The sequence below is a fragment of the Venturia canescens genome, chromosome 1 (genome assembly GCF_019457755.1).
Source record: "Venturia canescens isolate UGA chromosome 1, ASM1945775v1, whole genome shotgun sequence".
Lineage (NCBI taxonomy): Eukaryota > Metazoa > Arthropoda > Insecta > Hymenoptera > Ichneumonidae > Venturia > Venturia canescens.
The window spans coordinates 5,946,167-5,973,414 of NC_057421.1; the positions used below are offsets into that span (position 1 = coordinate 5,946,167).

The 27,248-nt window shown below is 40.7% G+C and overlaps 1 protein-coding gene across 4 annotated transcripts in view; it reads right to left on the bottom strand.

The window, feature by feature from the left end:
* Positions 1-113: 113 nt before the first annotated feature.
* Nuak1 (Nuak family kinase 1) overlaps positions 114-27,248 on the bottom strand; it is a 35,420-nt gene continuing 8,285 nt past the window's right edge. Inside the window, exons 2-14 of one of the 4 annotated variants that reach the window (XR_006261587.1) lie at positions 19,857-19,967; positions 19,318-19,517; positions 18,760-19,230; positions 17,847-18,360; positions 16,316-17,447; positions 15,682-16,026; positions 15,179-15,552; positions 14,282-14,578; positions 14,103-14,159; positions 13,332-13,504; positions 3,902-8,288; positions 3,558-3,695; positions 114-1,688 (exon numbers count right to left, since the gene is read on the bottom strand). Coding sequence is in view for 3 of the 4 variants with exons in the window: in XM_043424039.1 (XP_043279974.1) it covers positions 1,604-1,688; positions 3,902-8,288; positions 13,332-13,504; positions 14,103-14,159; positions 14,282-14,578; positions 15,179-15,552; positions 15,682-16,026; positions 16,316-17,447; positions 17,847-18,360; positions 18,760-19,230; positions 19,318-19,517; positions 19,857-19,954 (8,133 nt within the window). In the remaining variant the exon portion in view is untranslated. The remainder of the gene's footprint in view (positions 1,689-3,557; positions 3,696-3,901; positions 8,289-13,331; positions 13,505-14,102; positions 14,160-14,281; positions 14,579-15,178; positions 15,553-15,681; positions 16,027-16,315; positions 17,448-17,846; positions 18,361-18,759; positions 19,231-19,317; positions 19,518-19,856; positions 19,968-27,248) is intronic. The other 3 variants (XM_043424047.1, XM_043424039.1, XM_043424061.1) reach the window with 3 other exon arrangements.

A 27,248-nucleotide genomic window follows, 5' to 3' on the forward strand; every position in this document is an offset into this window, starting at 1 on the left:
TCGTTCTTTAGAACCTTTGGCTTTATTCTTAAAATCTTTGTATACCAATAAAAAAAAAACACATACACAGCATCGCGTAAAATAATTGATAGAACTATGAGATTTTTTTTTCATTTTTCATACATCTTAATAAAAATTTATTACGTAATTCTATTAAGGCAAGAATATCGTTACAAGGAACTAATAAAAAGCTTTGTATCCGTGAATCTGGGAGTTTCGAACCGGTTTTTCTTAAGTATCTATTTGAACAATAATATAATCATGTAGCTCGTTGCATATTGCTCCATTTGATTTATCGTTATTGTGCACAATGTATTGACTAGAAACTGCTCGTAGCGGTTGGTCACGGCTTGGCAACGAGCAACGCGACGAATATTTTTTTTCAAATTTATTTATAAAATTCCTAATAACCGATCCGACTATCAATCGAATGGAAAATCATTGAAAACGATTTTCAATAGTGTCGTCAAAAATCAACTACATTATTCCTCGATCCCCACGAATATGTGCTGAAGCAGTATTCGAGGAGAAAGATCTTAAATAATGTTTTTCAAAAATCTTTCATTCGATCAGCTTTGTCTAAGAGCACACGTCGCTGTCTCTGATTCTACTAAGTAAGAATAAACCTTTTATATCAACGAGGGTTCACAAAAGTCGTACAATATATTATAAAAAATCTGGCGTCCATAATAAAAAAAAAGAAACCCTTTATATTATCGTTTTCATAAGACGTATGCGTGTATAAATCTTTATAGAAGTCACGTGGCTGCCGAATGAACCATTTATATCTCTATAAAAATTGGAGCCGCGATAATTGTTTTAACTGAACATTTAATATTCAATTTAGCTTACGAGACAATCGTAAGAAATGAAATATGCTCCCTTAATCGAATTTCACAAAAAAGTTGTCATAATAATAAGAATAATAATAATATGAACAATAATGATGAAAGCACTCACTATTTTATAGGAAACACACCTTCACTTGGGATTAATATTTTAAATAAATAAATGACTTCGATAGTACTCCTATATCCGAGATAAAAAAATGGAGGAACAAATACGAATAGACACTCAAAACGTGAAGGTGGGGTACGGTGATGAAAAAAAACATTGTGAGAATCAACAAGTTGAGATTTGAGTGAAGAACGACGAAGGTCAGTTTCTTCTATAATTTTTCTTCTGCTATTTGGCAACTCGAATGTCTCGGTGGATTTTTTATCATTTATTTTCGTGTTCAATTCTCTTTCACTGTTTACCATCCAGTGGTCGGAGTCTTATCTGGTTGTTATTACTTTACAATTGACATTGTTGTTTGTTAGATTCGTGGAAGTTGAATATTTATAATTATTATTGCCATTTTTCTATCGTCATCTAGATAAAATTATCGTTTTTTTTCGTTAGCAATCTCGAAGACCATGTGGGTAGAAATTGTTGGAAGAACGAGTGATAAATTCATTTGAAGTTGATTAGCCGATCACAAGATTTTTGTCACTTTTGGAAATGGTTCGTAATCGAAAATATGATTAAGTTCCTATTCGAATATTGATTATTAAGATTATTAATCGAATTGATTTAATTAAGGCTCGCATCTCTTCCTTCTTCATTCGACTTTTGAGACTTTCACTTCTGACTCCGTACTTGGGGTTGGTAGATCCGGGGATTCGTTATTCCCTTCGACGTTGCTCCTGCGGAATCAAATAAATCGCGATTATTATTCTGGCAAATGAAATGGATCTTGGTACATTTTGAACGCTGTTAATTCGTGTTCAATCAACTTTAGTTACAACCAAATCAATTTGATGGACGGACCCAATGACAGAATTCACATTTTTATAAATATTTAGAAAATTTGAAAATAATGAGCGAATCGTGTGGCACAAAATGGAACCAGGAACAAAAATTCTCAAAAGGAAAAATCGATTTTTTTTCGTGACTCCAAATATGTTTTCAAAACCCTGCCATATCTTTGCTTCGTTGGAGAGTTTCCGTCATTTCGAAAATAATTCCTGTGCGTTTGACAGCTGTCGATAACTCTGAATTTTTCAATACTGAAAAATTTTTTTAACAAATTTTCATCAATAACGAAATATTTTTGTTCTACAAAATCTCAATGATTTTCTTGATTTTTCTGAAATCTTTGAGTAACGACGAGAATATTTTTCCTCCCATCCGTACGAATGATATCGCAAATCAATTTCGATTCGCTACAAAGTAACGGCAATTCCTATTCCCTCGCGTCTAAAGAATTCATTTTAAAGGTCTTACTAAAAATTTGTTTCATTTTTTCTAGATTTCAAGACACTTTGGTCGTCCAAAATTCTGTTTCCCCCCACGACTTTAAGGGCACTCGAATGTTTAGTCTCCGCACAAGCTTTCCTGAAGAAAACATTGACGGAGTTGAAGATTTAAAGGGCCTTTTTTGAACATGACGTTCTGATAGCCAAGTCGACCGGTTGAGAATGTTGCTGCTAGTGCAGAATCTTCGGTTCTCCAAAACCAAAGGAAGGAGAAAAAACATAGAAAAAAGCAATGTTGAGCACGAGTGTTAAAAAATGTAAAATCCGAAAGTTCAAGGTTTGTTAGGTGTTATGTGACTGATCCATGTCCTCAAAGAAACACCCCGAGGAAAGCCTATTTTTTGGGCACTCAACATAGAGCGATGACTGATTATGAGCGAGGGAAAAATGAAGTGTCTTAATTTTATTTGTTCTCATCACGATCCAAAAGTCACTCGACATTCTTCATTTTCACTGTTTTGTGTTATTTTTTTTTTTTTCAATTTTTCAGCAAGTCTCGTCCCGGAGAGTGTGAGTGGAATAACAATGAGCAAAGTCAAGCTACAGAGATTTGGAGTGAGCCTTTTTTTGTAAAAAGTGTTATCGGAAAACCAGCTGCGCTATTATTTGAAATATGAGAATTCCCCTTTCGAAATCGTTTTGGTAAATTGAAATCGGTCCGTGTCGCATTCAGGCCTGCTGGAAAATTGCATAGTAAAAAATTGAAATGGCCACAGCTCGAAAGCTGTGCGTCGGACAGTGCCTGCTTTTCGCACGAATAAAGCTTATGTGAAATACTTATAATGGCCGAAGAATTTACGCTAAAACTCAAAAAATAACCGAGTTATGAATTTTCGAAAAAAATTGCATTTTCCTCGATTTTTAGCGATTTTCTCCTAAACTAATGGTCCAATCGACCCGTTCGACCTCTCATTTTCTTCGTATTTTCATTCTCCACAATTTTTCTATCGACACCATCACGATCACCGTGACAGTTTCTATTTTATAAGCAAAAAACTAAAAAAACAGCGATTTTTTTGCATAAAATTGTTAATAACAAAACTATAAATAAGAAACTCGATTGAAAATCACATCATATGAAACTATTCTCCAAACAGTGGCGCAGCTGGTCTTCTCATAAAACTTTAGACATGAAAAAATCTCAGTAGCTTGGCCTACATCTGAATGAAGTGCACGAGAGTGACGCGTGTGATTTCTATTCTACATTTTCTACTCTGCAGCAGCCTGTTGTTCGCCGGTAAGTTAATTTGAGCTAACCTTGAATGAGAGTATCGGTGGTTGGACCGTTTGGTCCTGCAACGATAAAACTGACAGGAAATTGATCGTTGCATCGTGCTTGTTTACATGTGGTAGAAGTTCTTCGAGCCAAACTCACTTCCACGTCTAAAATATCTCCTAAAAAACGACGTGTTCGATTGAATAACCAAATAATAAAGAGTTGCAAAGCTTCGTGAGACCGAAAATAATCCCATTGGGAAGTGGATTCTTCTCCGAATTCGTTTCCGTCGAGAAATTAGAGGGGAAAGTGTCGTCGAGCCGGGATCCCGCGGGGAGGATGATTTTGGCGAGGAGCGACGTGCAAGTTTCGTGAAAATATTTACCTGATCGATTTATCGAGTCGTCGATCGTTGCCGTCGGTGAGATCGAGCGGGTCGATCTTGTCGGAATAATTTTTCCACTTGTCGCTCGTCGCTTGATGAGGATCCAGAGTCCCGTTGTGATAACCGTTCTCGTGCCTCGAGTGGAAATCGTTGGGCACCGGAGTTTTTCGCGACGTGAGATAGTCCGAGCGAGAAGGAGTGAGCAACTCTTCGTAGTACTCGGCAGTTTTGCTTTCGGGACAAGAACTAACCGAGCCGTATTTCCGGGGGAGCAATGAGCTGCGGGGGGCGTACGGGTCGAGATTGTTGTCGTGGAAGGTCGGCGACATCGGACTTTTGTACGATCCCCCATCGTCGTCCAGGCCGTACTCGGTGCTCTGATACTTCCGATGAGAATTTAAGGGGTCGGGACTCGGCGTGACGCGATATCGTCTCAGCGGGTCGTAGCACGAGCTCAAGCTGCTGTACTGCTCGTTGGGGGACTTGGAGTCGGCGCATGAGCTCGCTCCGTTGGCGACCGAGTCGCTGTAATGACGCTCCCTTTCGAGCGAGGATTTCCTGTAACTTGGGAGCGTTTCTTCGTTGTAAAGACTGTAACTGCGCTCGGGGTTTCTCCTCGAAGAAGCCCCGTAGATACGAGGCTTTCTGTACTCCTGTTTGTCCCTGGAACTGGTGAAACTGTACTTCCGGGGGAGGCTCGAAGGACTCGGCAACGCGACTCCCGGCGGCGCGGCGTTCAGCGAACTCTTGCGCTTCCTTTCGTTGAATCGAGAGTAAAAAGACTTTCGACGAATCCTGTCGATTATCGACTCGGGATGCTCGCCCCGGCTCAGGGGCGAGTACGTCGGCGAGGTCGGCGAGTTCAGATCGTGGCGATGGTGATTCAAGTCCGCCGAACATATGGACCACGAGTCGAAGGACTCCGCGTCGTCCACGGGGGAAAACATGTCTTCGGTGTGATCGGAGGCTGTTTCTCGAGGGGAAGACGAGGCGTCCGCGCTCTTGGAGTCCAGCGGGAGGGTCGTTGGTCTGACCAAGGGAGTCGAAGGTTTGGGGAGCGAGTCTTTCCCTTCGACTCTCACTTCCTGGGGGTCTTTGCCGTTCCCCGGGCCGTTCCCGAGGGCGCAGGGGGTCTCTGAATTCTTCGGGGGTTCGGGGCTGGTCGCTTCCTTCCGCGAAGTCTCGAAATCCTTGGCTCGCAGCGGCTTGTCAATCGCGATTTTGCCCCCGGTTGTGCTCGCATGGTGACTCGTCTTCGACAAGTTTTCCATCAATTTAGCTTCGACTTGAACGGACTTGGGGGACTCGCTGGCCGGGCTTTTCGCCACGATCGTCCCGAAATTCGTGGACTCTGCTTTGGGCGAATCTTTCTTCGGCAACGCTCCGACCTTGAACGAGTGTTGAGGGATTTTTGTTAAATCGAGCTTCAGATTGACTTTGTTCGATTTCGCGGTGCCCAGCCCCGGGAGACAACTCTTCGAATCCGCATCGGCATTCGCTGCGTCCGGCTGTTTCGGGGCCGATGAATCCGAGGACGGGGCAACGGCTTCCGGCGACAGCGGAAGCTCCCCTTTTGGAGATCGCCGTGGGGTTTCTTGGCGAGGTATCGCCGGAGATTCAGCGGCGACTTTCGGCTCTGGATTCTTCGCGGGACTCGATGACGCTCTCGTTTCTGGGATCGCGTCTTCGGTCACGCCGCACTGTTTTTCCGGGCTCTTTTCTTTGCCCGAGTTCACCGCTTTTTCGGGGCTCTTTTCCTCCATTTTTTTCACCGACGATTCAGGACTTTTGTCTTTTATTTTTTTCGATGATTTTTCAGGGCTCGCCTCTTTTTTCGTCACGGACGTAAGTTTTTTCATCAGAGTTTTTTTCGTCGGTTCTTTCTCCTCGGATTTGCTGTCCGAGCTGTCGGAACTTTTGCTGGTTTTCTTGACGACGCGAACGACTTTTTTCTTCCTGGTCCCATCGGGCGCGTCCTTGTCCGCAGTTTCCTTCGGTTTCACAACTTTCTTCACCTTTTTCTCGAGCCCTTCGAGCTTGTCTCGGCCCTCGAGTTTCGAGACGGAGCCGTTTTTCACGAGGCTCGTCAGCGACTTGACGTTCTTCTTCGCCTTGACGATGAGCTTCTTGTCCTCGGATTCGTTGCTCTTGGCTTCGATCTGTTTGTTGTCGGTGATCTTTTCGGTCGACGTTTTCCTCCCCGACAGTCTCGCGATGCTCATTATTTTATTCTCGCTCTTTTCGGGCGAGCCGTTTTTTCTCGACAGCTCGTCCTTCGAGCTCGTTGATTTTTCCGGCTTGTCCTGCTTCCCTTCGACCGTTTTTTCCGGACTCGTTTTTTTCGTCACCTTCAACTGTTTCTCCAGCGACTTTCTCGAAGCGCTCCTCTGCGGGGGCGGACTTTTTTCTTTCGACGGGGATTTCTTCGGCTCGAGCGTTTTCTCCGGGGACTTTTTGCTGTCTCCCGGTTTCTTCGTCTTGGCCTCGAGCTTGGCGAACTTGGTGGGGATCTTGCTGCCGTTGCTCGTCGAGGGACTCTGATCGCCCGAGAGTACGCCGTCGGATCTGGATCCTTTGTAAGGATTTTTCTTGAATTTACTCAGTATCGTGCTCTGCGCGCGTTGGCCGTTGGAGCCGAGCTTCGTCGAGTCGTTTTTGAAGAGCCCGAGTACCGAAGAGACCCGGCTTTTCGAGGCGCCGGCGCTGGGCTCCGGAAGCGTCAGGTCTTCGACGCTCGTCGGCCGTTTGGACGGCTTGGAACTGTCTTCGCTCGTCTCGACGGGGGGTGCAGACTTTTCCCGTGCCGCGCGTTCCTTCGTGGGACCGTTGCCGTTTACGAGTTTGGCGCTGTCGTCGCTCGAACGAAATTTGTCGAGTTTCTTCTCGAGGGATTGGAGGAAGCTGCTGCTCTTGGAGGCTTGTCGCTCGGTCTTCGGCTCGCTCGTCGACAAACTCGGGTTTTCCGTATCGAATTTATTGTCGCTCGACGAAACGTCGCTTTTGTCACGCGTCATAGCGTTGGCCTCGTTCTTCAGTTCCTTTTCGGGTCTCTCCTCGTCCTCGATCGGCTTCTTCTCCTCCTCGTTGTTCATCTCGTCGCCGGAATTGGGCTTCGTCTCGGGCTTCTTCCTCGTGAAGCGGCACTTCCTGCGCTCGTTTTCAGCCGCCTTTTGGGCTTCTTTGTCCTTGACGTACTGGCTCTCTTCTCTCGGCGTGTCGAAGAAGTCTGGTCTCAGGAACCTCGAGATTCTCCGGGGTTCTTTACACTTCGGGGACTTTTCTTTGGAATCTTCGCTCCTGGCTGCGCTGCCTCCGTTGGTGCTTCCAGCTCTGAAGAACTTGCTGAGTATGGACCTCTCCGGGGTCGCGGAGTGGCTGGAGTCCTTGGCGCACGAGACGGTGTTCCTCCGTTCGCTCGTGGAGGGAGCTTCTCGGGTGAGGGAACCGGAGCGCAGTCTCAGGCTCGGTATGCAGCTTCGCCTCTTGGCGTAATTGTTGGAGACGTCAACGATCGAGCCGAGCAGTTCCTTGTCGCACTTGTCCGTGTCCTTGTAGCTGGAGGACAAATTCCGGTCGTATTTGCCAGCTCCGAGGTTCCGGGCTTTCGATTCTTTTATCAAATTTTCGGCTGCGAGGAGCCTGCTCTCGAAATCGCGCGAGGACGAGTCCTGCTTGTAGGTCGAGAGAGCAGAGTCGCCGAGGGTGGAGGACGATTCGGTGGGCGAAGTTTCGCAGGACCTTGCCGAAAGGCTCGAGCCGTTCTCGGCGAGGAGATTCGTGCGCGAGTTGTTCCTCGAGCTCCCGTCGTAGCGGGCGCCCTCTTTCAACTCGTCGGGGCTTTGATTATTCGGCGTGTGAGAAAACTCGTCGTGCGGCTCCTCCTGGATTTTGTCCGTCCGGTAACTGTGGAAGCTGCCCAACCCGGACTTGCTCGGGTCTCTGTATTTTCTGCCGAGTGTCATCACCTGCCGCGGCAACGAGCCGGACACGAGCAGCGAGCCGTCCTCCTCCTCGTCCTCGTCGTCGAAGAGGCTGACGCTTCGCCTCGGAGAGCGCTGCTCGAATCTGTCGACGCTGCTCTCGAGGAGGCTGTTGGTCCGTCTGACCCCGCGGTCGCAAGACCGACTCCGGTACTCGGTCTGATCGGAGACGGCGGCGCCGTAAGGACCGTTTTCCTTTGCCCTCTCGTCGGTCGACGACCTGAACAGTTTCTCCCGCGGTATCGACGGCGACCTTGGCAGCGACTGTCTCGTCTGTTCGATAAACTGTCGGCTCAGTCTCCTCGCGAGACTCGGTGTAAAATTATGCTCCAGCGAGTCCTTCGTGCACTTTCTCAATTTCTCCGTCGCGCTATCCTCGCTCTCGGTCTCTTCTCGCGTTTTTCTATCTGCAAAATAATGGAGAGAAAAAAAGTCTTTTGCAGATCGCGGCGACGATTAAACGGTCAGCCTCTGCGCGTCGTTGCATGTGCGGGTGTGTGCGTTTGCGTGTATTATCGTCACCGTTACGCTAATCAGTTCCTTCTAGATTCAACAAAAACTCCACTTCCTTTTTCCCCTTTTTTTTCAGTATTGACACTCCTTTATTATTCGACATACACAAAAAATGTTATTTCAGCTTTCTTTCGAGTATAAATTATTATTTTCATTCCTTCTTCCTGTGATTATCAATCGACAAATAATCAAATAACAAAACAACAGCAATTTATCATTTTCGGTTACTCTCGTTTGAAAAACTCCAAGTTTCCTCCCGAACGATTAGAAATTTATCCTTCGGGACCCTCCTTTTTCATCTCCATGCTCATTGTCAATAAAATATTACAAATTTCCGAGTCTGTTTACGAGTTACTCGAAACCAGTGGAGAAATTGATCACGTCAGAAGTAAGATTAAAAAAAGCAAGTTATAATTCTCAATATCCGGATACTAAATTCAACATTTTTCCCTGCGATAATGTAGATCGGGTCTCCGGTTCGCATTGCTGCTGATTAGAGAGGTACACTCATTTAACAATTACGTTACAAATATTATTCGTATGTTTTTTGTCGTTTAAATTGAATTCTTTCGATATACGTATATTGATAGTAGCTGCAGCATGCTTCGATGAAAACGAGACTAGTCATTTTGGTTTTAATGATGAAGAGAAAGAATGAAAAAATGAAAAAAAATCAATCCACTAAAACGTGTTTCTGTGTAGTAAGATATTAAATGAGTAAACCCTTTATCAAACGTGGCTTCGTCGTGAGGACGATGTATAATATTTATGTATATTTCTATAGTATGTACGTACGTATATATGTAGCAAGTATTAAACAAAAAGATACAGTGGTAGCATAAACAGAAAAAGCATTCCAAAAACAGTGAATAAAAACAAGATAAAACAAAACGGTTATTTAAACTCTTCAAAAACACAACAAATCTCAGCCATTTAATGGTCAACGTGGGTTAGTGTCGTTCCTCTTTCGTTATAAAAAATTTAAAACCCATTTTTCGCTCTCTCACTTTTCTTTCCATTCTTCTCGTCAGCCATTTTGTCTCTTGCTCTCTCTCTCTCTCATTCTTTCGTTCTCGAAATCTCACTAACGTCGTCATATACAAAAATTGTCATATAACAGAGTTACTTTTTTTTTTTATGACACATCGCAACGATTAGCTTATATACAAAACAGCATTTTTGAGCAGGCTCAGTATGATTTATTCTAAAATCATTAGAATTCTTTCCCCTTATTTTTTCTCTCTCAAGTCCTTCAGCTTAGACGTCTCATTCCTCATGATAACACAGCTACGAGGTTATCCTTTTATCGAGTATAAATATATATTCGTGTAAATATATGTGTGTATGTATTAATTTTCATTAATATTACAAATTAATGAATTTTCGTGTGAGATTGTTCGTCAGTGTCGATTTATAGATTCATATCACTTTGATTTACGGAGAAAAATCACCGCAATCGGCAATAATTATTGGACACACTCGCGTCACAATTGTCATGTATAAAAAAAAATGTGACTCAGGGTCTTTTGATTTTGTTCCTGTCGAATAAATCATACTTTCAGCTACCACGTTGCTCAAATGAAAAAGAAACAAACAAAAAAAAACAAAAAAAAAAAAAGAAAAGAAAAAATCTCGTCAACGTGAAATTACTACTAGTATCCATAGTTCACACTTCGTTTATTGGTGGTTTTTTTTTTTTTTTAAATTTTATAATAGCGGTGTTAGCGTATTTATCTCTCGTTTTGCGAACTTCCATCAAATTGGCCATTTTTTTTTTGAAGTTTTATTAATTTTTTTCTTCACGTGGATAATACATGGTACAACGTGTCTTTATTTTCACGATTGACTGTTTGTTTTTTTAGCACACTTCGCTCGTACGCTCCTCGTCGACCTTAATATTTGCAAAATAAAAGTAACAGCAGACGACGAGTCGAAAAATAACGGTTACTAAGTATACGCATGAGCAATTATTTGATTATTTATCTCATTCGAGTAATCGAGGGAAAAAAAAGAAACAAATGAGAAGTTGATGCACGTGTGATGAATCGTATGACGTTATATGGCCTCGTATAAAAAATGACTATTATGCGAACAGTTTTTGTTGTTTTTCTGTGCACTAAATTAGGTATAGTATAGTACCTAACTTGGTTTTTTTTGCTCTACTGGGGATTACCGTCGGCCCGCCTACGGAGAGTCACTCGCACGGTCGCTGCAACAACCGTCATAAAAAAGACCGTAAATGATAAACGTCAGCCACATTTTGGCCGCTGACGACTTTTTTTTCGGGAATAATATTTTCGGTAGTCCGCGATTTTATTACTCGCTTTTTTCTCTGAGTTACGTTTCTTTTTTCTCTGTTCATCATTTCTGTTAGTCTAGACATTTTGCCTGAGGAAATATCAACGGAAATGCAGAGCCTTCTTATTCTCACTTCTCTCGAATATTCGTTTCAGACTGTGACGGTAACGATACAAAGAGTACTAAAAAATTCCATTTTCTCTTCCAACCTTCGTCGCGAGTGTCCTCGCGAAAAAGACAAAAAATAAAAATTCACTTTCCAAACGAAAATTTTCAACATTTTTGTCACTGTCGAATCCTTCAAATAATACAATGAAAAGAAAGTGTACAGCAAATTTATTTGAAAAATGTTTCTGTCAACTAAAACTTTTATGTCATAATCATCATTTTTCATAGGAATATTAGTGAAAATCGGAGCTTCGTCATTTGTCTGTTCGTCTAAAAAAAATTATTCTCGAACACCATTAAAATTATGTGGATTCACGAAGGCCCTGCTCCAGTTCAATCGTTACGAGGCAATTGGAATGAGACTAAAGCTTGCAATTGGATTTTAAAATCTCTCAAGGTGGCAAAGCATAATCGATTGAGTATAAAAAGCAACGATTGATTTACCGAAAATATTGTTCGTCGAATAACAGTCAGCGAATAACAATTGCATTAATTTTATATATTCACTGATTGAGGAGTCGACGATAGACTTGAGAATATTTCATTTCATCTTTCAAGGTGGTTTTTTGTTCGTTCGTAATTCACATATTTATACGTATATATACACCGTTTGAGTTTTTATATTTTTTCGTACATTCGTATATATACATATAGATACAAGTGGACATGAGTAATTTGCTGCATTTTTGTATATGGACGTGTGCTCGGTTCATGCTCGAAAAAAAAGTATTAAAAAAAAAAAAAAAAATTCTCTTCTGGTTCAATCATTGGGTGATGAAATAGGAAAATCGCTACTTGCTCTGTTAAAGGATCGTCAATAAATATGTAGAAAAAAATATATAAAAAAAAAAAAAAAATAAGAAAATGTAACGACATTGCAGCGTGTAAGTCTGTGTCTAACAAGGTTCTAAGTCAGGCAAGGTAAGCTTGCATTGTGTGTAATGAAACATCGTATTACTTCGTAATTACTAGCCTTTCTAGGGATGTGTGTGTTCTCACTGTATCATAACAGGGGATGCTTTTATATCACTATTTTCATATTCATTCTAATTCACTTAAACGTATGATTATTTTACTTGATTTCTAAGTGGTATTCAACAAGCTCTTGATTTTTGTTTTTCTTTCCTTCGTTTACAAAATAAATAAATGCAACGTGCATTCATGCATTGAAACAAAAAATAAAATTCACTGTTCTACGTAAGGGATTGTGAAATTGCTCGTTCGATCAATTATGGGATTATATAAATGGATGGAAATAGAGTGAATGAGGACAAAAGTAAATGCAACTTGTGGCGGATAGATGTATTACGAAAAGATTCATCGAATTTTCGAACCCACCTGTGCCAGACAGTGAATCATTAAAAATGCAACGTTAAACCAGTGATGCGTTAGTACAGTGAAATAAGACGAAGAAGAAACAAAGAATTGGCAAAAACATCGGTCAGGCAATGAATTCGAGTGAAGGATGAGATGATACTACACGAAATTCTAAGGGAAAAAGGATGAACGATAATATAACAAATTATCGAAGAGAAATGAACATTAAAAAAAAAAAAAACAATGTAAAATAAAGAAAATAATGGAATGAGGTAAACCACTAAAAGTAACAGATAATATGTGCTTTGTCTATCAACGACTCGACAACAGCTATAGGTACTAGGAAATGCATACCGAATTTCAATTCGGCACTTTATCATCCGAAACGATGATAAAACACCGTGAGATATCTCACGACAAGGCAGAAGCTTGCTCGATCTATGCTCTCCTTCTCTCTCTCTCTCTCTTTCTCATCGTTTTGTCACTTTTAAATATAAGTTGGAAGATGAAAAAAAATAAAAAATAAAAAATACAGTACTAGCACGGTAGTAGTTTACATGTATTATAAAATTAAATAAGTTTGCCAAAGCTTTGAACTACCAGAGAATGAACACAATGCGAATTAAGAATCATTGAAAATGATTTGATGAACGTGGAAACGGAATGCTGCTCGAATGCAGCTGGTTTCGTGTAAAAATAAATTGAAACTTTCCTCTTTTATTCATTTAAAATGATGTCGAATCGGTTTGTTGGATTCAAAGATAAAGACTGAATTTTTTTCACAAGAATTGTGCTCGATTGTGCTGTTTAATCATCAAAAACGAGTGTTCTTAATTCCAATTATGAACATTTCTGCAAACTACTACGGGCCTAAATAATCTAAGCTTCTGCGAATGCGTGTCTCAACACAATAACAACATCAAGTCCGTGGTATATTTTGTCACACTTCACAGTGGATCCTCGATTATTAGCTTTCAAATGATTCTCTCGTTTGTATGGGCAAATGTAATTGGCAGTTTCGTGTTTACGAACATTTTTTTGATACCTCGAAATGGTGATGCAATGCGTTCTCTACTTTTTCTTTTATTTTGTTTCCGTTTACAAGTGCTCGGTTCCACGGTAAATTGTACCGAATTCACGTTGCACGCTCTTACCTCGCGGCAATGTATTGCTGCTTCCCATTTCGAAAATGCTCTCGCGCGATGGTGTGCTTCTCGTTCCGGGACTGCTGGGCGTTCCAGAATTTGACGGAACTGCCGAATCTCGTTTCCCAAAACAATCGGTATCCCGGCTCATCGAGCGCCTAAATGGAGACTCTGATAGTCGCCTGTTACCACGACAAAAACGAGAAACACATTAATAAGAGAATAATAAGTAATCGAGGCTTTCAAAATAGTTTCGAAAGCTTTTTCTCCAGTTTTCGAAGCGAGACGATCATTTCGTCCTATTCATTCTCGTAACAGCTTAAAAAAAGTCAAAAAGAAAGTGTACATTTTTTTACTACGAGCACGTGCGATTGCGTGACGGGAAATTCTACGAATAATGCCTCGACAAATACCCTCTAACATTATTGCTTCTACACTCATTCGAGGTGCTTGAAGTGCTTTTTGTGTATTGTGAATTAATGTATTTTTGGTAGAAAAATATAAAAGTAGAGTTCGAACGACTTTGGAGAGTGAATTCGTGAGTTTTATTCACCGAAGATGGTCAGGAGCGAAAGAGAGGAATTTAGGGCGTTTGGGAGAGCCCGATTATCAGAGTTCGGTGATAAAAAAAACAATAAAAGTGAAAGTAAGAGTACGAAGCTTTCAAAATAGAAAAGATCCCAAGCTTATTTGTAATGAATAAATTAAAAGTCAACGGTTTATATTCCCAGGCTTATTAAAAAGTGAAAAAAAAAAGTTTTTTTTCATAATTAAACTCACGTTGTAATCGTCTGTGTTTCAAAGTAGCTCTCGTAGCTTGCACAAACAAGCGAACGACTTTAGAAACGTTGCAATAACAAATTCGAATTACTTTTCGTAAAACTCAGATGAAAGTCACGTGTGAGAATTCAAGGTAATCTTTTACTTTTTGTTTTCTTCAATGAATCACGTTTAATTACCTGGAGAGCGGTTCGTGCAGCCCCCAAAATCCTTGGGACGAGTTCGAACCGAGTCTACCGAGCAATCTACTGCTAGGAAAGCCGCTACCCCTATTATCGTCAACGTTCAATCTTTGGGTAAGACTTCTCACTCGCGACAGCAACGTCGAGAATAAATTCTCGGCTGTCAGGAGCTCGAAACCGTCGTCATCGTCATCCTCACCCGACGACAGACTGTCGGCATGCTCGGGCGGTTGTCTCGTCGGTCTTGAACTTCGCAATCTATGCATATGCCTCTGAAGCAGATCGTCGCTATCCCTAAGAATATTACGATTCCACATAAATTAATGAAACGCTAAATAAATGCGATTTGAATAAGTTTCGAAATCCAAAATGTACTGGTCGCTGAATTTCTTACTGGGATGAAATTGCCTCTATTTTCACGAATAATTGTGAACAAATGGGAGATGCAAATATTTTTTGTAATGTTGAAACGATTATTAGAACCGCTTGGATCATACGGTCCAGTACATTTTCGAATAAACTTCGTGGTGAAAAGGAAACCATTCAAGTTCAAAGACTGAGAGAAAATGCAGTCCGGAGGAGGGTTGAATTATTTGCTAATCGTCGAAAATAACCCTCAATCCATGAACGGAATTTTCGCGCTATCACCACACTCGCAATTATCAATGGAAAAATATGAAAAATATTCATGATCGATCTTCAGACTGTATTTTTAAAGCGAGAATATTTTTCTTATTTTTAATCATTTTTTTTCATCCAATGTCGAGCCACATTCTGCCACATTCGTCGGACGAAAACGACCCCCGTTCACGGGTTGAGAGATAAATCGTAATCATGATTTGAAATAATTTGAATGAAACGAATTTAATACAGAGAATTTCGGTTAATTTGTACCTGTGCAGTGTTGAAAACGGCGATTCGTCCTCGCTAGCATCAGAGAGCAATGAGCTCATGCGTCTCGGCCGACCGAATCTCGATCTCGGTGGGTTTATACTAGTTGGAGTACTGTTTTTGCTCTCCGGTTCAACACTGCCGGATCTCGGGGTTACGTAACCGCCGCCTTCAACAGCTATCGGTATAATGTACTCTCGAGGACTTTTACGAATCGGCTCAGGGCCGATCGTCGAGCCTAGAGCGCTGTCAGTGTCCGAATCAGCTGTGGATTGCCGCGACAGAGAATTCGATCGTTGTGACATCGAACGTTGTGGCATCGGTGGCTTTGGTGGTGGAGTTGAGGTTTGTCGTTGTTGCTGATGATCCGCTTCGACCTTGAAGTGGAAGAGGAAGATAAAATGATTGAAAACCGTTTTTAATGGATAAAGCGTCATCAAGCTTTCGTAAAATCAAGTCTAACGTCTTTATTATCGTAAATTACCGTTGACCTTCCAGCAATTTACCTGAATCGGTATAATTCTTTCTTTGGGCACCATTTTTGCTGCGCTTTCAGGTTCGAGGCTGGAACTTCGATTGGCTTGGGGAACGACAGCCGCGACTGGGAAAGCCACTTCGGATCTCTGAGTTCGTAATTTTTGCGGATGAAAAGCGTCAATCTTCGCTTCCACTTCACTTTTGAACGCACCACTCTCCGGTGACTTTATTCCAGAGAGAGTAATCTCGGCTTTACTCGTTTTCCGCTGTCTCGGTAAAGTTGCACTCTTCAATGTTATCTCCATTTTACTTGACACCGTTGGTTCATCCGTGTATGAGCTATCGAAGCTCTGAGATTCGGGGGAGTTGGGTACCTGAAAATACACGCAAATGATGGTCGAATTTTTTAGATTCAAAGGCCAAACCTAACTGGGTCCGAAGGGAAATGAAGAAAAAATGTCGTTTGATTCATAAGTGACCCGTTAAAAATTTTCTGATAATTTTATCATTTCATGTCAAAGTTTCTGATGCGCCAGAATGATCGAAGCTTCGATTTTGACATTTGATCTCAAGGATCTGAAGGGTTCGAACGGAACCTGCAAAACGATCGAAAGCTTGATCGTTCTAGAAAGAAATTGAATTGAAATGAATTTTCATAATTACCGATATCTCGTAAGGCACTGGTTTTGTTTCGAATGGAAATTTCGTATCGACCGGTGTGGAGACAGATACGGTCGCTGATCTGACGTCATTGGGTCCAACCTGTATTTTCAATCCTAATTTTTTAGATTCGGGGCTCTGCGGTGTTATCGGTGGGGAACCGTTGAGTTTCTTTTGAACCGGTGGCTTTCCAAGAGCCCCCGTTATGATATCGACAGCTCGCTTTTTCTCTTCCTCGCGCTTGAGACTTTCGTCTTTGACCTCTTGACTCGTTTTCATCACAGTATTTGGTTTATCCTCGAGTTTCTCGTTCTTGGTATCGTTTGGCACATCAATTATGACTTTGGAGGCGCTTTGCTTGACCGTTTGTGGAGGAACGATCGAGGATAGACTAGCTTTTCTTTCGAAAGCGCGTTTAGCTCCACCGACGTTGACACCGGGTATGAAAATCTTTTTGGGTTTCTCACTTTCGACACCTGCTGCTAACTGATTGAATTTCTCAGCAGTCTCAAAGATTTTCGATCGTCTTCTCTCAGTCGGTTTGGACGGTGGAACTGCGGCTTCGTTCGATACCTCAGAATCGAGACTGAGAGCTTTTTGCTTCAGCTTTTTCACATCTTTAACATTCGGACTTTCCGCTGACTCGTTTTCTTGGGGAATAGGAACTTTTTCGTTTTGCCCCTTCTCTAATTCATGATTTTCTTCCTTGTTTGGCACTTGTGCAGGAGCGTTCATGATTTTTTCCTCAATTTCAGCTTCTTTCTTCGATGTTATTTCATTCTTAACCTTGTTCGCGCCTTCTTCAGGGACCTTCCGTTTCGATGGCTCCGGAGACTTGTCCTGTACTCCAGCGAGTTTGTTACCTAACGGTTTCACATCGTTCACATTTTCGTTCACGTCTTGAACATTTTCACACGCCATTGGTGACGGTTTATCCGGTATCGCTACCGGAGTTTTGCTTCTCTCTTTGCTCGGCGACTTCGAGAGCGATTCCTTTATTAACTCAAGACAGGCACTCGCTGTCTCGTCGTTGCGAAGATCCAGCAGCGGCTTCGCCGAGACGTTGTCCATGACACTTGGGTCGACTTCCATTGCCTCCTCGGTTATTGGATGAGCTATCGGAGCTGAGTGATGTCTGTGAATTCACAAAAACCCCAATGACAAGCTGGCTCAAAAAATTCGGAATCATTCGGGATATAGTCAATTAATCATCGTTAAATATTTTCTTCAATTCTCAGGTTTTATCTTCGATAGAAAATCGAAGGAATTGACTCATAAACAACGTTTTTTATATTTCAAGGTCGCCGTTAAAACAAAGAGATTAAAGTCCTATCGAAAAATTTTCCAACCTCATACATTTGTATCAAAGAAGGCATTGAGTAAGGTTTGGCAAAAAATCCAGATTTTTTCATTTATTTACATCTGGATTCTTTTTTATTTTGAAAGAAAAGTGGGAAAATTCTGATTTGACAAGATTTCTTTTCCAGGTCTGCTACGCGAGTAAAAATATCTTGAAAAGATAATAAAAAATCACCTATTTGAAGTAAATCTATGAGGCCTTGTCTCGTCATTTTTGTCCTTTTTCCTCATGCGTTCTTTCCTCTTGGCGCCGGCTTCGAGGCCAGCGGTTTCGTCCATCGAGGGAGTGTTCTCTAGTTTCCTTTTGGAGTCCCCAGTCGCCGAGGCCCCGCGTGGTTCTTCTTCGACCATTTCACGTACTCTCCTGTCTGAATTGTTGCGATCGAGTTCCATCAAACTGCCGACTGAGTGACACCTCGTAGGCACCAGTGTCTCGGAAGACATGTCGGTCACGACTTCTCCGGTTGGTCGTTGGTCACCAACGACTAATTTGTCAGCGCTTGCCGACTGTGGCACCAATGACAATAATAGATCGAGACGCACCGGCGTTTGGGCCGCCAAATCTTCGGCTATGTCCAGACAATTTTGTTCGTAGCCCTCGTTCACCCACCAGTGGGAACAAATCTTTTCTATGTCGGATCTTCGAGCCGGACATTTAGTTAACATGTCCTTTATAAGTGGCGACGCCGCTGCAATTTTTCCGTTCAATTTTCATCAAATTATATTCAATGTATTCAAATTTTTTCAAGTCCATGAAATTAATAATCGAATAACGCAATGAGTTTAGATAAATAAAAAAATTCAGGCAGCCATTCAGTTTGAAGGGTTAGAAAAATCGATTCCTTTTCTTTCCAATAACTGACTCGTCGAATAATATTTTCTAAAACTTTCGACCCTCGCGGTAAATACTGAGGTCACTCGCGATCGCACAATTTTTCTATTTCATTGTGAGCTCGCGATAGGAACATTGAAATTATTCTTTACCCGATGGGAAATATTTTTACAGATGCTTCCGAGCCAGAACCAGATGACTGCCTCGATTAATCGCGAATACGATGGACAGGATAAAATTCTGTGATCCTACTTACGCGATGGATTTTTAGGTTCAAAATAATCCGATTGAGAGATTTGTCTGGTGAGTCTCTTGAAATTGGAGCCATCGAATGGCATCGCACCGTAAACGAGAGTGTACAGCAGAACTCCCAAGCTCCAGCAATCGACTTCAGGACCATGGTAAGGTGTGCCCTTGACAATCTCAGGACTAGCGTAAAGCGGGCTGCCGCAAAACGTGTTGAGCAGGCGCTGCTCGTCGAAAACATTGGATAAGCCGAAATCGGCTATTTTCGCGTTACCGATTTGGTCCAGCAGTATATTTTCGAGCTTCAAATCACGATGACAAATCTTGTGTTTGTGACAGTAAAAAACTGCTATCGATATCTGCCGAAATATCCTGCGAGCTTCCTGCTCAGAAAGCACTTTCCTCTCACTCAGGTAATCGTACAGCTCGCCCCCGGCTGCGTATTCCATCACGAGGACCATTTTCTCCTTGTTCTCGAAAACTGCAAACAAATGAACGAGAAAATTTTAATGAATGATTGAATTTATTTGTCTTCATGACCTTTGGTAGAAAAATGCTTGTGACTGACCTTCATAAATGTGAATAATATTTGGATGTTGAACACTGGACATGATTTGAATCTCTCGTCTTATCCTTATGAGATCGGCCTCAGTTTCAATTTTGCATTTCTTAATCGTTTTTATGGCAACTTCCTGTCCAGTCTCTTTATTGATTCCTAATTGGACTTTGCCGTACGTTCCTTGTCCCAGTTTCTTTATTATGTCGAACCTGTCAAAAAATTGTCAGAATTAATAAATGAACAGTAGCCATCGAATTCATTGATTTTAAGGGTCAGAAGAAAAGTCGGCATAAGAATGAGGATGCTGCGATTCAGTTCCTCCAAAAAATCTGGCCGGCTTGCCAACGTTTAACAGTTTTGACTAACGATCTTGGCAAAGTATTCGGTACAAATGTCATCTCACATAAATTACTCAATCAGGACACAGATCGAACGAGATTTCAATCCAAATGGACGCAACAAACACTTCACAATCGTTATTTCTTTACTGTCAATCCTCATTTTTCTTATTTTCCAGTTTTTTCGTATAACTAGGAAAACTTTCGTACCTTTGTTTTAGTTTTCTCTTGTGATTGTGGAGACGCACACCTCCTGTGCTCTCCATACCTCCCATAATATTGTGTATACTCGCCTCGCCCACAACCATTTTGATGGGTTATCTGAAATGAAAAAAATATAATTTCATTAGAAAAAGTGAAATAGTGAAAAGCAAGAGTCACGGAAGTGGAACGACAATCAGCCGAGTCCGGAATAATTCTGAATTTTCTAAACTGAAAATTCATTTATCAAATAAAAATTTACTTGCAAACTAATAATAACCCATTTAAAAAAATCAAATAATATGCAAATGGACTTTTTTAATGACATACTTTGAATCTTTTTTTCCAAGCATTTGTTTGAGAAGAAAAATATTTGTTTCCCCCTCGAGTGAGGCTAACAAAGAAACTGAACTTCAGAGGCAACGAAGAAACCTTCGTTTTTCGTATCGGAGTAAAAATTCGTTTCGATCAGTGAGGGAACGAAGATTGTTAATGAAGGAAATGGAGTGGTCGTAAAATTGTCGAGAAAAAAATGTCTCGTTGCAGAATTAATCCCGGTACATTTGCAGATTGGAATTCGAGCATGATTTTTTTCTGTCTGGCTCTTATTTTTTGGTTCGGGGGCGAGAGTATGACGTGCGGTGCTAGGCCAGGACACCGCGACGACCGATCACGAATCGGACGTGAAGATGAAGAGACGAGAGAGAAAGAGAGAAAAGAGTGGAAAGAAAATGAAAGAGGATGCTGAGGAAGGGAGATAGAGAAATATGCTTCGAGGTTTATTTTCGGCATCGTGTGTCGCCCTGTCTCTCGGGGCTTTACTACTCACCGGGCTCCCGAAACGCTCTCTCGTGAACGCCAAGGCGCCTCGCGACCCGTCCTAATACTATTATTATATATCCCCCAACATACATCCATGCTCGGATTGTACTTTGCCATCTTATTGTAACGAGAGTGAAGTTTCTCTTCACAAATTCTCTCATTTACGCGCAGTTATAGTTAAGGTATCTCGAGACCGTCTACGAGGAGCGCACACTTTCCTGGTCGATTTGTCCTCAAACTTTCTGCGCTTCGAAGACACTCCGACTTCCTCTTCCTGTTCTTTTGTCTTCGAGCTCTTCCTACGAGGGGGAGGGAAGTTTACTCATCGATTAAATTATCGTACGATTGAGGACGTGCCTCTTCCAATTTAAATTCCACGCGGATTTAGCCATGCGGAAATATTCCAATCGACACAGCGAAATCTCACTCGCGGAGAATCGTAGAGAAAGAAAACACGAAATTGGGCTTTGCTCTGTTCGGCTGTCGAGAATTTACGGATGAAACGACAAATTCATTTTGTTTTGCTATTTTTTTCGAATTTTTGTTTAAAAACCATTAAAACCAGCCTCGGAACTTGGAGCTTGAATGACTCGAGTCCAATCGAACCGATTGAACCTCTTCGAGGCAAATTAGACCTGGAAAAACATTGGATTTTCGGTCCTCATGTTCCGCCAGGGATTATCAAGCTTTTTTTTATTCTTGCTGCGAGCATTCTTTTTCGCTGACTCAATTCCAACGGCTTCAGGTCCCTCTGTGCCCAACTTTTTTCTCGGTATACGATTTTCTCAAAACGTCCGTTCTTCGTTCACTCTTTTAACGAGTTGGGTGTGGAACGACGAACATTTAATTAACGAGGCTCGATTCGATCCTCGTTCGTGATAATCGATTCCACGAAGACTGAGAATCGAATATAAAATTCAGAATGATTGGAAAGCTCCAGGTTCTTTGCTGTTTTTTCAATTTGCACTTTCTCGAGCTCTTTCATCATCGGGGCTTCCAGTATTTGGAGATTGCCCTGGTTCATGACTTTTGAGGATTCTCGATTCCTTTGAAACTTCCCGAACAGAATTATCGGCTCGGGCCCTTAAGGTAGTTCATGCACGAAACGACTTTCTCAAGAAAATCTTGAAATTTACACAGAGTTTAAATGCGCAGTCGACTGACACGCGTAACAAATATTTAAGGCTGCGTCTTATCGGTTATTTTAATAAACGTCCTTAAATATGAAGAAAAATACACAAGTTTATAGGGACCATGCCCAAAAAATCGTTTATCTTTCCACATAACGAATGAACGCTTCTTACGAAGTTTATGAAAAAAGTACACAACAACAATGAAGTATTTAACGAAGGTCTGGGAAAAAATTCGAGACGATTGTCTTGTTAGTAATAAAAATACATTACGTTAAAGATTGAACGAAATTGGTAACGAGCACTCGTAAACTGACATTTGCTTATTTCGGCATTTTGTTTCTTCTTGGCTTGGCCCATTCCTGTCACGGCCTTTTGTCTTTTTATTAACACTTTTTCCTTCATCCATTTCCCTTTGCGCTCTGTAAAGCGAATTTTTACATAAAAAACTACACTGAGAGAAAAAATTATTGAATTTGAAAACATGTATTTACTTATTAAATCAATGTATTGTTTCGATCATTTATTTGTTGAACCAAGCCAATCACTGTTGATTTGAAAACATATTTTCACGGATCTATTACTTCATTATATTAAACTCTTATTTCATAGTATCAATTAGATGCATGATAGATTTGATTAAATTTTTATTGATAGGATTAATTACATGTATCGCATCAAAAACATTAGATTATTATTTGAATCTACAAAACGACTTCAATACGAAATTGTTTTTATCGAAAAAATTATTTTCTTGCAATAAATTCATCATTATTTTACTCCTATAAATATTTTTATTAAAATAATTAATCTAATTGTTACTATTAAATAAGAGTTTAATATTATGAAGTGATAGATCCGTGAAAATATGTTTTCCAATTAACAGTGATCGTCACGGATCAACAAATAAATAATGGAAATAATACTTTTTACAACTTATATAATTCTTGACACTGAAGTTTGCAACGTTGGAGTCCAACGAAATGATAAAAAAAACTCTCCAATAATTCTAGTGATTCTCCAATTTCGTTCCCTGTCGAATTTGCAATTTGTAGTTTTTCAACCTGCACCGATACTTCGTGAAATAAATAAATTGGTGAATTACGAATGTTTTTTTTTCCTTCATTTCGTTGGACTCCAACGTTGCAAACTTCAGCGTCGTTATAATTCCTTTTTCAGTTTATATCTAACAATGTCGTGGTAGTCTAGTGGATAGCGTGCGTACTTAGAAAAATGTAGGTAGGTAGGTAGGTAGATCGGTATCAAATCCCCATGCAGGTAGGAATTTTTCTTCGATTAAAACAGTTTCAAAAATGTACCATAAACTGTGATGACCATCATCACGGGCAGTGAAGAATAATTTTGCAATTGATAACATAATATAGTTAAAATACCTAAACAATATAATATAGTTAAAATCATAGTTCATAAAAAGAATAAGTGCTTCCTGTATTTAAAAACATGCATGTTTTTAATCACAAAATGTGTTATTGATTCAAACTACATATTACATATAATTGATAAAAAAAATTGTTAGATTAAAGAAACTACTGTTATTGAAACAAAAATTTATGAAATTGACTGAAATAAATTAACCAAGTAAATATATGAGGAAACCAATCTAACATGTTTTGCCGAATAATGGAATAAACGATTTTTTCGCTTCAAAACTACATTTTATTGGTACTAGTAATTTTTTTTCTCAGTGTACAGTATTTTAGCGAGGGACGAATAAAATTTGGGGTTCGGTCAGTGATGGATCCCCGATTGATTAATGGCTCGTAATTTTGTTCGCCGAAAGATAAGTTGAAAAAATGGATTTACAATTTCGAATTAATAACTCTGACATTAATTTAGAGTGATTTTATCTTCAATTAGGGAGTAAAAATTGACCCAATTTAGGCACTTCCGGCATGATCTACCTTAAACGAGTCCTTCGTTCTGAGGAGCGAGGCGTGTTTGCAACCGCGTTCGCCTGAACCGAAGCGAACTTCAATTTTTCCAATCGAAACCGCATTTTCGAGTTCTCCTGTAGTTTCGTAAGCATAACTAAAGTCTCAATGGTTTTTGACACAGGAGCAGGGAGCGCTAAAATTCGTGAGTTTTAATCACTGGCATGCGTCGAGTATTCTAGTGGCTGTTATTCGTAGAAAATGGCACTTTGAGATGGCCGTGTGTATATCCCGAAAAACATGCGATCTCGTCGCGACGGACGTGTGCTCGTCGTCTTGATATACGACTGATAATAATAACGGAAATAGTGGCGCCAGTTTACCCAAGGCAAATGGCCAACCTTGGATCGCCGGGGAGAGAAATCTCGAAACTCGGATCGAGCGACGACGACGTATTGTCTTTCCTCCTCGTCTGTCCCACCCCGGCTGAGCTTTTCATTTGCCAATATCTTCGAATTCGTCTACGAGCGTTCGAACGTTTTTTTTTCACAAATTTTCGTTTGACCTTTCGTTCCCGAAGAACGAGAATGTCAAAGTGATTGTTGGTCACAGTTTTTGAATGAAAATAAATTTACTGAACTCACAAACTGGTCGATTTTTCTTTTTTTAAGTTTTATTGTATGTCATCGAAATTGTTTTATTTATTTTTTTAATTTATTTTAATTTTTTCTTAATATTAACAGCTTTTCCGTTATCGCTCCAATGAACAAAGTTTTAATGCAGGTCAACAAATTCGTGTTGAGACAAAAACGATCGAAGAAACGAATCAATTCGTTGAGATTTGAACAAAATTTTTATTCGAGGAACTAAATAACAGCAGTTGGTCCAACGAAATTATTCGACTTCAACAATCAAGTTGATTCATTTATACGAGAAATTTTGATTCAATGAACTTTAGGTAGATCATGCCCGTAGGATTTTATGGGTGTCTAAATTGAATCGATTTTTACTTCCTAATCAAAGATATTATCACTCTAAATTAATGTTAGAGTTATTAATTCGAAATTGTAAATCAATTTTTTCTACTCATCTTTTTGCGAATGAAATTACAAGCCGTTAATTAATCGGGAATCCATCACTGACCGAACCCCAAATTTCATTCGTCCCTGATTAAAATAGTGTAGTCTTTTACGTAAAAAATCGCTTTAGAGAGGGCAAAAGTAAAACACAAAGGGAAATGGATGAAGAAAAAAGTGTTAATAAAAAGACAGAAGACTGTGACAGGAATGGGCCAAGTCAAGAAGAAACAAAATGCTGAAATAAGCAAATGTGAGTTCACGAGTGCTCATTTTGCCAATTTCGTTTAATATTTAATATATTTTTATTACTGGTAAGACAATCGTCTCGAACGACGCCTGCATGAACTATCTTTAAGGTTTGATAACGAGCAAAAAATTATTCGAATCCCCCAAATTTCCATCAATCAAAATGGATCGAGTTCAGTGAGCACATTTTTTTTCTCAGTTTAAAAAAGGAGACGAAAAAGGTCTGAGAGAAGGATGAAGCTTTTCGAAAAATGGCGTGATCGTGTGTCGCGATTGAGTTGATTCGGGAATGATGACCTTTGCAAAGAATGGTAAAAGTGGGTCGTAAAATTTTCATCGTTGACTGTGATTATAATCCGGTAAATGAATCGACAGAACGAACGCTGCGAGAGGTTTTTTATGTCGCTGAAGTTTGCGACGTTCGAGTCGAACGAAATCATTTTAAAAAAGCCTCCAACAATTCCAGTAATTCTCCAATTTCGTTTACTCTCGAATTTGCAATTCGTAGTTTTCCAACCTGCACCGATACTTCGTAGAATAAAAAATTGGTGAATCGCAAATATTTTTTCCTCCATTTCGTTGGACTCGAACGTTGCAAACCTCAGCGTCGTGGCATTTTGCTCCATCCTTCCCTTTTTCTAATCTAAAGACTTTCGGTTCGCAGGCTTTTTTGGGAGCAACCAGGCGAAGCTTATTCAACATCCTGCAACGTATTAATGGCTGCTTTCCACGAGTTATCGCTCGTGGAAAGCTTTCCAGCCGAGATTCTCGTCCCTTAATGCCCACCGATAGGCAAAACTTCCTGACGTTCAAGATTAAGCGCGATCCTCCTCGTGAATTACTCCCGGTTTCGAGTATCAACGCCGTGTAAACATTTCGAGCAAGAGTTACGAATATCCCCGGGCTTCACTTTCAGCTCGTAAATCACTTTTAAGAGTGCAATTATTTCACGGGGCGACATCTCTCGACTGTTATAAATGAGACGTGCATTGTACACTCGGTAAATAAGGGAAATCCATGCAAAATTAAACAAACTTTATCCCATTCGTCGATCCCAAGAAAATTTCCTTCTCCTTCATGAGTTTTTTCGCACCTGAAATCATCGTCGTTCCATATCACGCTGAATCCATTTCACTTGTACTTTGGCACGTTCATTTTCGGTTCAATGACAAATGACTGAGTTTATTCAACTAAGTGTTGTCAAACGTTTCGACGTTCGGGAGCTCGTTAAGGAGGTACGAACGCGAGGGCTGTTTTTAGACAGCACTCTCATTTCTTTATGTCTTACAATCCAAGATTTCTGAGCCTCTGAAATTTCCAGACCCCTCATCGACTCTTGAAATATTGACAGTCGAAAAGTACAGAAATTAACGCATCGCTCATGGCCACAATGACTTTGAATTCCCGAAAGCGAATGATGGTGGTGCGTAATAACTGGCATGGTTGACCGGTGAACTTTTCAGCAGCTTCGATAAAAATTCGTTCGAATCCCAGTCTTCGAATTGCCTGCAAGGTGATCGGTCTGACGAATAAATCGATGAGCTCGTTTCTCTATTTTTTTGGCTGAAAACGAATTCGTTTTGAGGCACTAAAGCTGTGTTGGCTCGAGGAATAAATTGATGCAGCATTTACTGATAATTTTGTCCAGTATAAAGAATATTTGTTTGCCGAAATTGGACTGAATATGGAGGTTGAGGGAAACGGAATTTGGATGAAGAAAATTTTTCTTTAGGATTTCACAGTTTTCAGGTCTCGAACCGTCATCATCGTTTCGACTATGTTTTGAGATGCAAAAGTAGAAAATCATTTTGTCGCACGGATCGAGACTTTTGTCTCACTCGAAAAATTCGTTTGCACTGCTAAAGAATTATTCGGAGCAACGAAGCTCGCGCGGCTCGTGAGTTTTCGCAGCGAAATGAAAAGAAGGCTCGTCACAGCCTGAGCTCTCTTCAACGAGAGTCCCGGCGGAGCTGAAAGAGAAAAATGATGAAAAAAAAATTGCGAAGCTCTGAGCACAGTCGTTCAGGAATATCGTCGTTTGTGGACACAGTGCGATGCTGTCTGCATATTTCAGAGTCCGTTGCATTCAGGCGCTCGCTTACTCGAGCCTGTTCACGGCTCTGCTTCATTTTCTCGCTTCATCCGCTCTTCCTCAATGTTTTTCGTCGTTCCGGGTGTTCCTCTCCGTATTCGTGCGTGCAATCGAGCACCTTCGAACAAGTTTCCCCCCGT